The sequence below is a fragment of the Lissotriton helveticus genome, chromosome 2_1, assembly GCF_964261635.1.
Source record: "Lissotriton helveticus chromosome 2_1, aLisHel1.1, whole genome shotgun sequence".
In the NCBI taxonomy this organism is placed as follows: domain Eukaryota; kingdom Metazoa; phylum Chordata; class Amphibia; order Caudata; family Salamandridae; genus Lissotriton; species Lissotriton helveticus.
In genome coordinates this window covers 782,181,032-782,194,775 of record NC_136059.1, presented here as the reverse complement: position 1 = coordinate 782,194,775, position 13,744 = coordinate 782,181,032, and the positions used below count along the sequence as shown (strand labels likewise).

Genomic DNA, 13,744 nt, shown 5'->3' with positions numbered 1-13,744 from the left:
CTCTGTACTCTCTGGCTCTACCCAGGAAGCCAGTGCATGTCACAAGTGGTGGCAAATTCTCTACCTGCAGCTCTGTTGGCCGGGGGGCGGTCAGCCTAAGGAGAGCAGGGTACCTTGGTTGTGGCCTGCTGGCACAGCCCGAAGGTAAAGCAAGAGGACCTGTGGAGAGACAATTGTAAATGCAATGGAAATGTTTAACCTAGATATTTTATTTGCGTGCGTGCTGTGGTGTTTTAAATAAAACAAGAATAAAAGATGGTCACAAATTAAGTAGAAGAGAGGCCAATGGAGTAATTGGCCGTAGCTGTAAGTTAATAAAAGTTTACACTGTGAAGACCAAAAATGGACTCAGGTGTTTCTATGAGAAAGAGAATGGGAGAGGGATGTGAAGTGCACTTTGTATGCCATCTATTATTTTGCCGTTGTCTTCTCAGTCTGGATCTCAAGGACTAACTTATTTGAAACTCTGTAGCAAGTCACTGTCTATTGCTGGGTCTATACCGCCTCGGATCCTGACACATTGTCACTTTACCTTTGTCACAAAGCCTTCCAGGACCTGTTTATCAGGAAACAGTTTCTTCATTGCCTCCACCCTTGCCAACCCCTAAGATTCAGAGTTGGTAACCTGCTCATTGGTCCTAAGTTCCATCAGACACACTCGGGGCGGGACCTTTTCTATATTGACACCTAATCTTGGACTGCTCTTCTTGCTCATCACAGATCTCTCCAGACCCATCTTAACTTCAGAAAGAAACTTAAAACAGTACAGTTATTCTGCAGCCAAAACCTCCTGCCCTGTAGACCTCCGGCCAAGGCAGCAACAGGACACCTAGCTCCCTGTGTATCATCGCACTTTACTTTACTAACATTTGAAAAATGCATTGTGGTTTCAAAGTGCAGACTCTTCCATGCTTTGCCAGTGACCTTTACAATGTTCTGTCCGGTTCTTGCAGAACCTCGGTATCAACAAGAAAGACCAACACCCACGTTTATACTGAACCGAAAAATGTATTTGGTTTATTTACTTTAGATTTATGCAACATAGTTTTTTTTTACAAGACATTGTGAAATATTAAAAAAATGTGATGAACGAATTATAATGAATGACATGCAGAGCAAAACTCAAACTTGAAGTGGAATTTGAAGGAATAAAATCTAGTGTATTTGGCCCTTCCGTGCACTGCTCAAATAAAGGTTTAAAAAACATGCAGCAAGCGTGAACGACTTTGGCATAATATATGTCTGCCCTATATATGCTTATAAGTCCTCGTATGAAAAGTCTCTTAAGAAATGAAATGAATCTAGGCGTATGATTTCTCAGTGCAGCATAATTATGGATATTACAGAGAGGAAGGAAGCAAGGTTTCCGCCATTTGGAACCAGGCCAGTCTTGCGTGTAACATCCTCCCAAACGATTTCTCCACAAAGCAAAAATCTTCATCCTGTTGTCGTTTCTAACTAGTTCGCGATGAGTTGCTAATGTAACTGCGCGGCGTTTTACAAAGTTTAGAATAAAATAGACTTGCATTCAAAAGAAGGTACCTTTTCTCTTTTCCACTAGTTTCTGCGTTCTGTAGCTGTACACACGGACAGGAAAGAGAGTTTTTGGTTGTTATTAAAATACTGTATATAAACTCTCAGCACGGTAAGGCATTCAACGCAGAAGCCGGACAAGCCAGCAGCTTCCTTACCACCGGGTCCACCCATGGATTGAGTCACATCTTACCAGCACTAAGTGGAATGTTTTTGCATATACATTGTTATACTATATTCTTGTAAACAGTTTTTCAAATATAAGGGTCAGAAAGCAAAAATGTACACATATAACATATAGGAGCTTTGAAATAACATACTAATCAGCATAACTCGTTGAAAGGAAAGTGTTAAAAAGTGGCACTGCTATACTGGGAACATTTTCATTGGAATAAATCAAACTAAAAATACTACAAGTCAAAAATGTCCTACTGCTCAGACACCAAGCAAATGCATATCAAATAATGTATGAAGTATTGTTGGTTCTTTCTCATAGTTCATCTCCTGGTACAGAGAGAAGTGCCACTGTACCCTGTGCATGCCTTCCATGGCGAGTGGACTATTTTGATGAGCAGTCACATGCATTGAACATTGGGTCACCACCAGTCTGTGCATTTCGTTCCGCCATAAGGTAGGCCTGTGGGTGCCATGCTTTGAAATCTTTCTCACTGAGCCACCCACGACTGTGGCTGGCACTTGAAGTGCTAGGCCCATTCTCGAATCCTGGCAAACGTGCCCTAGCAGCCCTCCTTTGGTGCTTCTTCGACTGATTCCTGAGTGTGTGCCTCTTCTCGCTCGTTGTCCTGAATTGGCGAAGGGTTTCGGCTTGCCTTATTGCTGTCATGGCTGCTGTGACTTCCAGCACTTCCAAGGCGTGTTGATGCAACTACAGCTTTCACAGCAGCCTGCAAAGGACACAAACAAAACGCTTAGTCCTGATGAAGAACCTTATGCAAAGTCTGCTACAAACTCCATTTCAGAGCAAATGTATGTATGGGTCAACTGTTGTGGAGCTCTGCAATGTTTTCTTTTCAAACCATTCAGTACCACCGAATAGTAAAAATTGGCACAAAATGCCCCTTGAGTCTAAGTGACATCACATTAACTTGGACAACAATGACGTCACAGGAAGTGACATGAATGACCTTAAGAAAAATATATAATAAGAGAAAGTAAATAGGTAAACTAAGAATTCATATGTGAGCTAAGGTGCGACCACGATATAGTGCAAGGGGTGCAGCCATCACCTACCCAATTAAAGTCCTCATAATCCAAACACAGGCACCGAATGCTAATGTTACCAAGTGTAGCTTCAAATCCTGTGGCATAATCAAACATGTCTTGACAGAGCCCCGACTACCCTGACTGCCAACACATGTCCTGAAGTGTCTGGGCACAGAGCAAAATACCTGGGTACAGCCCAAAATGCAAGGACGGCTCCAAATACCCGTTTACAGTTGCGTGCAGAAGTAAAGCACCAAAGTAAAGGTCCAAACATTCAGACACCATATTAAATGCATATGACGCAACCACATAGGTTTACACAGAGCCTCAAATGTCAAAATGCAAACGGGTACGTCCAACCGCAGACCACGTCTACCTAGGCACCTGAGATTGACATCTCCATATCAATGGTCACAAGTGAAAGTGGACCAACCAAAAACATAGGCACTGCCTCAAATGCCAATGTACAGTCCCAAACACCAAGGCACATGTATCAGCCTTAATTGCCCAGTGCAAGCACCTATGTGAAGAGATAGCCCTAAGTAGCCAAGTGCACGTTCCCTTTTTGTAAACTCCTAACGTACCACTGTGCTATAAAAACAGAAAGGTCATAAAGCATAATTAATAAAGAAGGCGTTACATTTGACAAAATACAGGTGTTACAGATGAGTAAAAACACAGTAATGTACAAGAATTACTTTCGGCAGAAAGCAAACATTTTAAAATCATGCATGTCAGACACTTCTCATGCAATCACACAATGTATTAAGGAATTTGTCTACAGGTAAATTCGTTGGTTAATGATAGTAAAGGTTTCTTTTTACAGTTATGCTCTATCTGTCAAGAGCTTTTGAACACACTGTTTATCCTTGTTTCTATTTAACTAATTTTTTCTTCCATCATTCATCTGCATAGGAAGTGACATCACTGGATTTCCCATCATCCAGCTGCACGGAAGTGACAACACTGGATTTAATCTAATCCATCGGCAAAGGAAGTAACGTCACTGGTCTCCCATCAAAACTGTTTTTAAAACAAAGTACCAAGCAAGAGAAGTCATTTCTATCATCCACCTACACAGGAAGTGATATCTCTTGATTTCTCATCATCCATCTGTACAGGAAGTTAAATCATTGGATTTCCCATCCATCATCCATTTGCACAGGAAGTGACATCACTCCTCTCCTACCTATTTAATGGCTGCCCGAGTGTGGATAAGCAGCGGGCGCACGGCTGGTGGGCCAAAGGCAAGCCCATCTGTGCCCATCCGCGTCTGAACCTTGTCCCGTACTAGGAACCTGGGTCCTACCCTTCCTCGCCACTGCCAGGTTGCGACCCTCCATGCCCTCAACCTTGGCCACTGCTCCGCACACTGCTGTCTCGCCGCACCACACAATACCAAGGGAGCATTCTCCTATGCTTCCTGCATGTTTTCATGCAGTTACCCACACCCATCACTCACCTCACTGATATAGCACCTAACACCCGTCACTCTAACACACATACAGTTCTGCAACCACCCACACAACACTCCACACTCGCATGCATGCTCCTCAACACCCACTCACTCATCAAACATGCCACAGATATCTGCTGCATGACAATGCCCTGATCTTCTTTTTCTCACGGAAACCTGGGTGAATCTTGCATCAGCACCTGCCATCGCCACAGCTATCCCCACTGGCTGCAAGATTACCAGGCAAGACAGAATCCAAAAGCCTGAAGGTGGAATCACTATCCTCCACAAGAGCATCATCAGCTGCACCAATCCATAGACACGTCAACCCCAAATGAGTAACATCTGTCGTTCAAGTTCCACACCAGAGCCAGATTCACCCTAAGAGATACTTTCATCGATAAATCATCACGACCACGCACCGGCTTTACCATCACCATTACGGACATCATCCCACCACTCGCCCTTGATTCTAGAAATTACATTCTACTCAGATGCCTAAACTTTCACCTAGATGACCATGCCTACCCCAACTCAAGAGCACTCATTGAAGACCTTGGAAGCCTGAGACTCACCCAACGAGTAAAGGAACCTACCCACATCGCCAGACACCTCCTCTGAATCAACTGGTCTGCATTAGTTTCCTGTACATACCACTCCCTCAGCAAGTTTAGCATCCTTGCCAATCCAACGCACCACCGTCAGACCAATCTACTGAAACTGGAATAGCATCACTGACAAGGACTGGAACACCGCTCTCAACACCCACTGACCCAAACAGAGCAACAGGCTCCCAGAAGCCATCAAGATTTTCAACAATTAGATCAAGTCTTGTGCCACCTCCCTGGCCCCCTTCAAAAACACACCAAAACAACAAGATCCTTACCCCATGCCAGTTGGTACACAGAGGAACTCAGGCTGATGAAATTCCACTGCAAATAACTGGAGTGCAAATGAAGAATGAGCTAGGAGAACAAAGACACGAGCACATTCAAATCCATACTGAGATGCTATCACCAAATGGTCCGGACCACCAAACACAATGTTCTGGTGGACCGCATAGATGCCAGCACCAACAGAAATCTTCACGATTGTGAAAGATTTCACCTCATCATTGGTCACCTCCAACTTGATCACTCGCAAGGAGGACCTCTGAAATAACCTCTCAATTTTTCAGCAAACAAAAATCCCGCATTTAAAGCAATTTCTTTCCACAACGGAACCCGACAGCGCTTACTAAACACCTCCTGATCTTTTCCAAAGAACTAATGCAAACCACATGGTCTATTATCACCCCAGATGAACTGCTGCAATCATGAAATCCATCCACTAAGGGGCCATATCGGATCCCTGCACCCACCACACATACCCCAGAGGACTGCAACACATTAGCGCCATGCTCACAACTATTCTGAATGCCTCCACCACTTCCAAGATCTTGCCAGAAGCCTGAGAAAAAATGCAACTGTCCTTCAGTTGCTGAAGAAGCCCTTAGCGGACCCTTCAACACTAACAAACTACAGAGCGATCTCCCTGCTACCATTCCCAACCAAGGTCTTAGAGAAAATCATCAACTGACACCTCACTAAATACCTTAATGACCACCAACTCTTGACACCACTCCGTCTGGTTTCAGACCCAACCATAGCATGGAAACTGCCCTCATCATTGCCATGTTTGACTTCCGCATGACTCTGGACAAAGGAGACACAGCAGCTCTCATCCTCCTGGACTTCTCAGCAGCATTTGACCCAGTCTCCCACGCCATCCTCATTCAATGCCTACATGACATCAGAATCTAATGACACATACCTCAATGGATCTGCTCCTTCCTAACTGGAAGGACCCAGTCAGTAAGCCTGGCACCATACACCTTGGATACCCCCGGCCTTATCTGTGGAGTTCTGCAAGGATCCTCTCTGAGCTTGACTCTCTTCAACACATACACGATTCCTCTAGCCAGCATCATCTGCTCTGATGATATCAACGTCCTCTCCTATGCAGACGACACACAACTCATTCTCTCCCTTACACACAAGACGCACAGTATCCAGATCAATGCATGCATGACTGAAATTGCTCACTGGATGAAGACCAACTATCTAAAGCTGAACAGCGATAAGACCAAAATAATGATCTTCGGGAAGAGCACAACACCATGAGACTCCAACTGGTCACCAATAGAACAGCAAACTCGACATGAGCGCCCAAGTCAATGCTGTCACCTACTCATACCGCCTTACCTTGAAGATGCTGGGGAAGATTTTCAAATGGCTCCCAAACACCACGCAGAAAACTGTCACGGATGACTGGTCACAAGCACGCTGGACCATGGGAAAACCTCTATGATGGGATCAACAATAAACTCACCAGAAGGCTACAGACAATAAACATATGTTATGCAGTGCCAATTTACCCAAGGGTGAACGTGCGCTTTACAAATACACGTTATGTAATGTTATGTTATGTTAGACCATTCAGAACTTGAAGGCCAGAATCGGTTTTAACCTACTATACCACACTTGTTACACCACAACTGAAAGAGCTCCACTGGCTCCCCATTCATGAACGAGCACAATTTAAACTCCTCACCCACACTTTCAGGGCACTATATAACACTGCCCCAGCATACCTCAAACATTGCATATTCTTTCACAAATCTCCTCTGCTGTCCGGACTCCTATTCGCACAAATCCCACACATACAGAAAACCAGATCCAACTCTCCAGCTTTCTCCTACATCACTACTACCACAGCGTGGAAGCATGAAAGAACCTGCTGCTACAAATAAGAGCCACCTCCTCACTTTTTGAATTCCAATTCGGTCTCTGGAAGGAGTGTGTTGTAGGATTTCCAACTAGATACCAAATAGGTATCTAATGTATCAATGTTTTGAAACCAAACTCTAGATGCAAAGCAATGACATTTTTCTGAAACCTATTTGTAATTGGGAAGGGGCCTCTTTGGGAATGTAAACAAAGAAAAGATTGCTTAAAAAGTGCCTCCCTCTATCCTCTTAAACACAAAAAGGAAACTTTTCTTTTTAAACACATCTGTTTAATAAAAAAGGGCTGCATTAAAAAAAAAGTTTGCTTTATTGAAAAACAATCACTGACATGGTACTCTGTGGACCCAGCTGGACACCAATCCTGTGGTATCCTTCAATTGTAGTAAGTTGGAATTTGGAACCTACCTCAATTATATGCATCATGTGGATCAGATTCCGATCCACTAAGATTTGGCTTTTAAAATTTGACCTACTAGTACAAAGGTCAGTTCCTAAAAATCTTTAATGATCACAAAAATATTGGTACAGTTCGCAGTTCAAACTGTCAGTCAGCCTGCTCTATTTAGAGTTGGGCAGGTGTCAGGTTTCCGACAGCAGTGCCCCTTCTGGCTCTGCTGCCTGGCAACCTTCCACTGACAACCTGGTGGGGTAGGGGTTGTCAGTGTAAGCACATCTAGTCCATCCACCCTATTTAGAGAGGACGGTCTGATTTTTTTTCTGTTTGGAAAACCTCTGACTATAAATAAATACTGGTGACCACCACACCCGAGGAGAAAACTCCCAGGGTGTTCGAAGTAATTATAGTTTTGTTTTTCAGAAACAGACTCCCGCTTCGGTGAGGTTGTTATTTAAAGCAAAAAATTGTGGTCAGCTACTGCCTACAAAAACTGCAGCAGCTCACCAACCTAACCTTTCTGTTTCTTCACAAGAGCTGCCGTCGCACCTGCCGTCGCACCTGTTAAGGCATAGGGGTCACTGGAGGGCTGGCAGTGATCTCACAATTTGGCGGGCTGTAGTCCATCAGGTTGGCGGATATGATGTCCCTTGCCACCGACGGACTGCGGGGTGCTCGCCCTTATGCTAACTTCTTGTTGGATTCGAATCATGGTTTTACAAAGGGGCCAAATAGAATTTTACTTGACCATTAATACATCCATCTACATTGAGCTCCTAGTCTGAAAAAAGCACACACCATAAACTCAGGCGAACCAGACATACCACAAGGGACTGACTTACCTTCAATTTACGGCGCGCATTGAACTCTTGGAGTTTCTTTTGTGCAGTGTCCATGTGTGCAAAATTTGCTGCCTTTCCTGTGACCCATGGATGTTGCAACGCCTGGTGAGTGGTGAGGCGCTTTTTAGGGTCGAACACAATCAGCTTTTTAACCTGCAAATTACAAGAGTGAACAAACAAGAAATGAACATATTGCTACCTATGCTGGTGTAAACATATCGGCAATGATGTTCTGTGTTTTGGGAGGCCTTGTTGTCAGTTCTTTATTGCCTCAGCCATTACAGGGAATCACTGTGCTGCATGAAATACAGGATAAACCCATGTAAGTAAAATCGTCAATTTCTGTTATACTTTGAGGGGGGGGGGGGGGGAGGGGTATTCTAAATAAAGGAAAAGTATTTGAACGTGAAATGTTACAGCAATAAACAACGTGGATTGACAAATCAAACTGCTGAATGTATAATTACTATGGGGCAGATTTATGTTAACTGGCGCATCCCCAGGGATGCGCCAGTTAATGTGCGCCACAGTGCGCCACAGCTCCGCCACCAATGGTGCGCCGCATTTACAATGCGGCGCACCATGGGGCAAAAACGGCACAGATGCGTGACGCATCTGTGCCGTAAAGGCGGCGCATTGCTGGAGTTGCGTCGCAAGCGCGACGCAGCTCCAGCAAGGCTCAGGGGTGCCCTATCTGACCAATGCTGCATCAAGACCTACGCCTGCTTCAAGCAGGCACAGGCTTTTGACGCAGCATTGGCCTGAAAGTGACTGAGTGAAATCTTATAGATTTCACTCAGCCACTTAGCCAGGGTGGCGGTCACATCCCAATTGCCATGGAGGGACCACCGCTGCCCATGCGGACGGTCCCTCTTCCTCGGGGGTGGCGAACGGACGCAAGTCCGTCCACCATCATAATAGGGCCCCTATTGTGCCAGGCAAAAGCCTGTCAAAACGTATGTTTCAGTTATTGCGCATTAGCTGTTACTTATTACCCTTAGAAAATATATCTTGCAGCTTCAAGTCAAAGATACTGGAAATATCCATCAGGTACAGATAGTTCATGTTACATTCTGTTGTTATTATTTTTTTTATTTTAATCGTCATACACTGAAAAGGCTTCATGGTGTTAGGTAGAAAAATCTCGACAAGGAGGTGGTAAACCATCATGCTTGAGAACAGACAAGTTTTTTTATTGAATTGGTAGTACAAGATTGAAGAGAGAATGGAAGAGAACTCCAGATTGCTTGTGCAAGTGGCGGAAAACTATGGGGTATATTCACAAGTAAATGCTGAAGTGTTTGAGTTGTGCCAAAGTTGGAGGCACTTGAAACCAGAGGAAGGCTTGTATCCAGTAGCTTTAGTTAGAATGTATTCAAAGCCGAGCCAGTGGAATCAATTCAAAGGCTTGTGTGATTTATTTCAATTTTTTTTTTAAATATTCCAAGAATTCATTAAAATTCAAATCAAGATAACATTAAGGACAACATAAACTGATGACATTTTTCAACCTGTGAATTACATAAACAAATAACACATATAAACAATTATTTTCAAATGTATATAATTAGCAATTTTTTGTACAGTTGAGAAAAAAAAGGGTAATCAAAGCACCAGTCCATAAATCAGGCCGAGTAGAAAGTCAAACCACTATAATTTCTCCAGCCTATATGCACAGCCTATATTCACAGCTCTGGGGATCCTTTGGATCAAGTTTAGGTTAACTCGGGAGGGAAACTAATTAAACCTTCTCCCTAAGCCCTCTGGGTTAGCTTTTCCCAGACGCTGCCGTCAATTCGTTTCCAACCCCGTCACCATTAAGGGGTTGTCATCAGGACTTGAACGTGGTGGTGTCTATTGGGGGTAATCAGAAAAACACAAGGTGTAGGTTACTAACACCTATCAACTTATTAGTGGTGTGATAATTCAACAATGTTACGCTTAGCACTTATAGGAAAGTACCTTTTGTAATGGTTGCTGGTTGCTCGGTAATATTCAGAAATTGTTGGTACTGGTTTGACTAGTAAGGCCTGTCGGTGAAGAGGATTGTTTGTAATTATGTGTTTAATGAAAAAGGAAGCGTACTTATTTGTTGTTTGTAATCAGAAGGACTTGCCTGCGTCAATTGCGATTCATAAATATGCCAATCGAAGCCAACTGTCGCTGTATCAGTTCAGTAAAACAATTCAAATGCGTAGTTGGAATGCCTGTTTAAAGAAAATACGAATACGTATTGCACCCTCCAACATAACACCAGAACTGACGCTGAATATGTCATAATTAGTTCTGAAATAGACCTGTTATGTCTGAATATCATATAGTCTTTTTTTTAAATATATTTATATGCAGGTTGCTTTTTTAACGTGAAAATTATGTACTTAAAAGTCTAACTATCACACCACTTCCCAGCCTTAATCCAACGTTTGCAGGTTGCTTGTAAAGCATGAAAATTACGTGCTTTAAAGGTCAAACTGTTATGGACACTTTTAAGCCTTATCCAGCGTTTGAAATGTCGTAAATACTCAAACGTGGGCAGCAGACTTGTTAATGGACTCGCATCTCTAGTGGAAGCTGTTCAGTCGAATTGGGCTCATTATTTTAGAGCGATGAATGCAAACTCTGGAATTTAACTTCTCGGAGCAAAAGCACGTTTGAAATGTTGTATTGTGAAGATTGAAGATAATCAAGGTCGACTTGTTGACTAGCGTGCGTCTCTGACGGAGCATTACAAGGCGATTTAAACGTACTGTTTGTTTAGACGTGTAGACACAGTCGTGTTGATGGAGCGAGGTGGCAAACGCAACATTTTGTGTACCCCTCTTGAAGTCAATGTCCCATAACGTTAACATTTACTAAAGGTGTGTTTGTGAAATTAATCAACTATAGAATTAGATGTACACATTTTTATTATACACGGGAGTACTAGTTTTGCTTGCATGTTGCCATATAATTAACTAATATGTATTGTTATTGTGTTGTGAATTAATGCGCAGCTTAAATATAAACAAACGCAGACTAAATGTGCTTATTGTATACGTTTTTGTGCTAAGAAGTGGTCGATTATGTAAGTATAAAACGCATTTGTGTGGCTTATTTGCTAGGTAACAAACTAATGGGAAACATTAGTATGGTGGGAGGGAAACAGAATGGTTTTACTTCAATAATTTAACATAAATTTGTGTTTGTTTCTATGATAGTTCCAAAAGTGGCCTCTGAGGCCTAAATAAAAGATGGATGCTCGGGTAAACAGTGAGCAAGAGCTGGACAGAGCAGGCACGCCAAAAACCTGCAAGTCAGAGTGAACTGCCTCTGCTCGAGGAGGTTCAAGGCTGCCTTGGCCCGGAACCTAGGATGGGTGCCAGAAATGGACGCTTGAATGTTGAGATCGTGAGAATGGATGACGATGTTTCAACTGAAGGAAATAGCTAAGCTATGGACTGTCCTAAAACAAAGATCCTTTATTTTTCTGCTGAACCATCGAGAAAATCATGTTGTAATGGTGAGATGATGCTCACCCACCCCGAATTTGTCCAATCAGAGTTCGAATAAGTAGTGCAAGTTACAATTTAGATAGATTAAGTTAGGGAATTAAGATATAAAAACCCTGGTTTTGTCTAGAAGGGGTCGCTTTTTCCGATTTCTACTGGAAGTGCTGCCCGATTGATGACCGATTCCTGGATGTAAGACTCTAATGATCTTTTACTTGTTTGCTTTGCAGGATTGAAAGGATAAGATGAGGGTGTTAGTTAGGGATGATAGGAGAGAATGAATTTGGAACTATCTGTTCTTTGCTAAACTTGAACTGATTTCTAAAATAAGCGATTTTTCCTTAGCTCTAAATAAAATGATCATTTTGAAATAAAGTTTAAAGATTTTACTGAATAAAGAATTTACTAATGCATAAATGTCAGACATAATAAAATGTTGCTGTTAATAAAATTGGGAAAATGGAATTTTAAAAGCTGGTCTTGTGATTTTCCTACGCCTAATTTTCTTTCTATCAGATCCATTGCCACTATGGTGGTGCGTCTGAATAATTTTATGAGATTAGTCATCAGTGGTTGTAGTCGAACAGCAAGGATTTTGGCTAGGATCTTTGTATCTACGCTAATTAGGGACAGCGGTCGATATGATTTGCAACACTCTGGGTCCTTGTTGGGCTTTAAAAGGGAGATTAACATGGCTTCTCTGAAGGTGGGCGGTAATATTTGCTGGTCATGGGCATCACCATACATTTGAACCAAATGGGGTGCTAACTGGTCTACAAATGCTTTATAAAATTCACAAGTGAAGCCATCAGGGCTTGGTGCTTTACCGTTTGGGAGCAATTTGATAATTTCAGTTACCTCTTCCACTGTTACTGGCAAGGACAAGTAGCTTCTTTGTGTGTCCGAGAGCCATGCTATTGTCACATCTTCCAGATATTCCATGACTTCAGAGGGTTGGGCAGTGAGTTGTGACGTATATAGTTCACTATATGTTCTCATAAATTTGCGCAGTATTCCCTGTGCGTCACACTGTACCTCCCCATTGGCATCTTTGACTGCCAGAACCGTTTGTGGTGGACGACTCATACAAATTTTGGAAGCTAATACCCTACCAGGGCGGCCTACCTGCCCATAGGACCTTGCCATCTGTCGTTTTGAGATATATTTAAGTTCATCCTCTGTGAATGTCTGGTATTCGGACATTACAACCCTTATGATACCCAATATTTTGGCATCTTGTGTGTGCTCGTAGTCACGCTCCAGGTTGTTTAGTGTGGCCTCCTGTGTGCTGAGTTGCCTACGTATGTCCTTTAATATACCTACATTAGTGCTTATTCATACACCCCTAATTATTATTATTATTATTATTATTAAAATTTTATATAGCGCGCAGTTACCCTTGGGCATCCCGGCGCTTTCAGGACCCATTTAATAAACAGTATGTTTAGTGCAATCAAGCAGGGAAAAGGTAGGTTTTGAGACCTTTGCGAAATCGCAGTGTGCAAGTCTCAGCGCGCAATTCAAAAGGAAGCGAGTTCCAGAGCTTTGCTGTGTGAACTGAAAACCTTCTCCCGCCTGTCCTAGCCCTTTTAACTCTGGGGACTGAGAGAAGAAGTTTTTGATCGGACCGCAGTGTTCTACTGGCTTTATATGGGACCACTAAGTTCCCTAATATTGGGGGGCCCTTCCCCAGGAGGATTTTGTGGGCAGTGCAGAGTGCCTTGAATTTCACTCGTCCTCGCACTGGCAACCAGTGCAGCGCCTTCATGGCAGGTCGGGCGAACTGTGATCTAGGAATGCCCATAAGTAACCTTGCCGCCACATTCTGAACCTGCTGGAGTTTATCTAGGGAAGATTCCGGGGCGCCCAGGAAGATGGAATTGCTGAAATCTAACCTAGATATAATCAGCCCCTGGATTAGCAGCTTCCTTGTAGCCTTCCTTAAAGGCTTCACCAAAGTATGAAGGAGTCCTCAGTGGTGGGTTTATGTAATTCAAAGTACTCAGTGATGGCCTGACT

At 43.0% G+C, this 13,744-nt stretch overlaps 1 protein-coding gene across 1 annotated transcript in view; it reads right to left on the bottom strand.

Annotated features, from left to right (window-relative positions):
- Positions 1–988: 988 nt before the first annotated feature.
- CAMK4 (calcium/calmodulin dependent protein kinase IV) overlaps positions 989–13,744 on the bottom strand; it is a 1,079,259-nt gene continuing 1,066,503 nt past the window's right edge. The window contains exons 10-11 of the mRNA XM_078677356.1: positions 8,238–8,390; positions 989–2,438 (exon numbers count right to left, since the gene is read on the bottom strand). Of these exons, the coding sequence (XP_078533482.1) occupies positions 2,271–2,438; positions 8,238–8,390 (321 nt within the window). The 3' untranslated portion in view covers positions 989–2,270. The remainder of the gene's footprint in view (positions 2,439–8,237; positions 8,391–13,744) is intronic.